Raw genomic sequence first — 1,403 nt, forward strand, 5'->3', positions numbered from 1 at the left:
CCTGCATGCGCTGCACGGAGATGAAGTGCGTGTGGGAGTCCGACAACCATTTCGCCGGTCCCAAGTACTGTGGCCAGGTTGACAAGTGCAGCTACAAGGCCGACACCACCGTAGCACCCACAACCACCCACTTGAGATCCACATCAAGCTCACAAACTAAGACCCCCACGCCAACGAAACCTACAACGGCTGCCACAACCACGAAGCCCGTTGAACCTACAACGGCTGCCAAAACCACGAAGCCTGTCGAGCCTACAACGGCTGCCAAAACCACGAAGCCTGTCGAGCCTACAACGGCTGCCAGAACCACGAAGCCTGTCGAGCCTACAACGGCTGCCAGAACCACGAAGCCCGTTGAACCGACCACGCGTGTGGGTCCTACGAATGGCGCTTCAACTGACGGTGGGCTCGTCACCGTAACACGAGGCACCATGGATGTGGATACGACTTCCGCTAAGCCGACTCCGAAGGAGCCGACTACGGCTTCGACCACTGCCAACCCTAACACTAAACCTTGTGGTGGATGTGACAAGTGCAAGAACTGCAATGACAAGTGCAAGAACTGCAGTGACAACTGCCACGGTTGCCACCACGACTGCGAGTGTCCTGAGATTGAACTCGTCGTAAGAGACACTCCCAAGCATCTGGAGCTGGTCATCGAGAACTAGTTTTTTTAGTGCGAGGTTTTATGAGTATCGTATTTATGAACTGCTAATGTGTACTTCAGGTGCTATGTGTTGGAAGCCACCAGCACTAAGAAACCGCAGAGAAAAAGCACCGATTTGTGTGTCACCTATTTTCGTGTGTGGGACATGTTACGGATCATGTCGATTTCAGACTTGATTAGCATCGATATACAAACCAGAACAAACAAGGACTGCCAATGAGTAGAATTATTACTGCGACCTTAATTGCGAGTGTCGCATTCTCGAAGCCCTTCGCATATTATGACGTTGAAGGTCGATGTCTGGATGCTGAGGTTTCCGATTTATTATCCTGTAGCAGTCCGTGGAGCTGCAGCCTGAATGGTCAGTGGGCCCAACCCACTAACAGCATTGAGGAATGCTGCCGACATTGGAGTGTTAAGGATTACAACTCCTGTGTCAAGAAATCTAAAACAACAGGTCCGGAGTGCTCTTCGTACGCTTCCAAGACTGTCGGCGTAAAGAACAGCGACTGCGAGAAGTTGTGTGAGGACAAGGATGCCTCTCTGGAGGAGAATTGCGAGGCCGTTAAGATAGGAAAGAAGAACGGCAACACTTGGGTGGAAGAAGGGGCCTGCTACGACAAGTGGGTTTACGGTTACAGTGATGAGGGGGAAGACGCAAAGGATAACGGCGTCGCTTCCATGGGAATTGGGCAGCATGGGAAGGGCACTGTATATAAGTCTGAGTCCTCTTTTG

General features: G+C 51.7%; 1 protein-coding gene across 2 annotated transcripts; it reads left to right on the forward strand.

Annotated features, from left to right (window-relative positions):
• Positions 1-5: 5 nt before the first annotated feature.
• Positions 6-668, forward strand: KVP18_004699 (uncharacterized protein; the record flags this gene model as incomplete). 2 transcript variants are annotated; one of them, XM_067957577.1, is made up of 1 exon in its annotated part: positions 6-668. In XM_067957577.1, the coding sequence occupies one exon, from the start codon at positions 6-8 to the stop codon at positions 666-668; it is 663 nt and encodes a 220-aa protein (XP_067806182.1). The 2 variants fall into 2 exon arrangements, with proteins under 2 accessions (XP_067806182.1, XP_067806183.1); XM_067957578.1 differs by having other exon boundaries at positions 21-668.
• Positions 669-1,403: the final 735 nt, after the last annotated feature.

The sequence above is a fragment of a genome (genome assembly GCF_019968955.1).
Source record: "MAG: Porospora cf. gigantea A chromosome Unknown PgA_NODE_8278_length_1403_cov_395.096, whole genome shotgun sequence".
Lineage (NCBI taxonomy): Eukaryota > Apicomplexa > Conoidasida > Eugregarinorida > Porosporidae > Porospora > Porospora cf. gigantea A.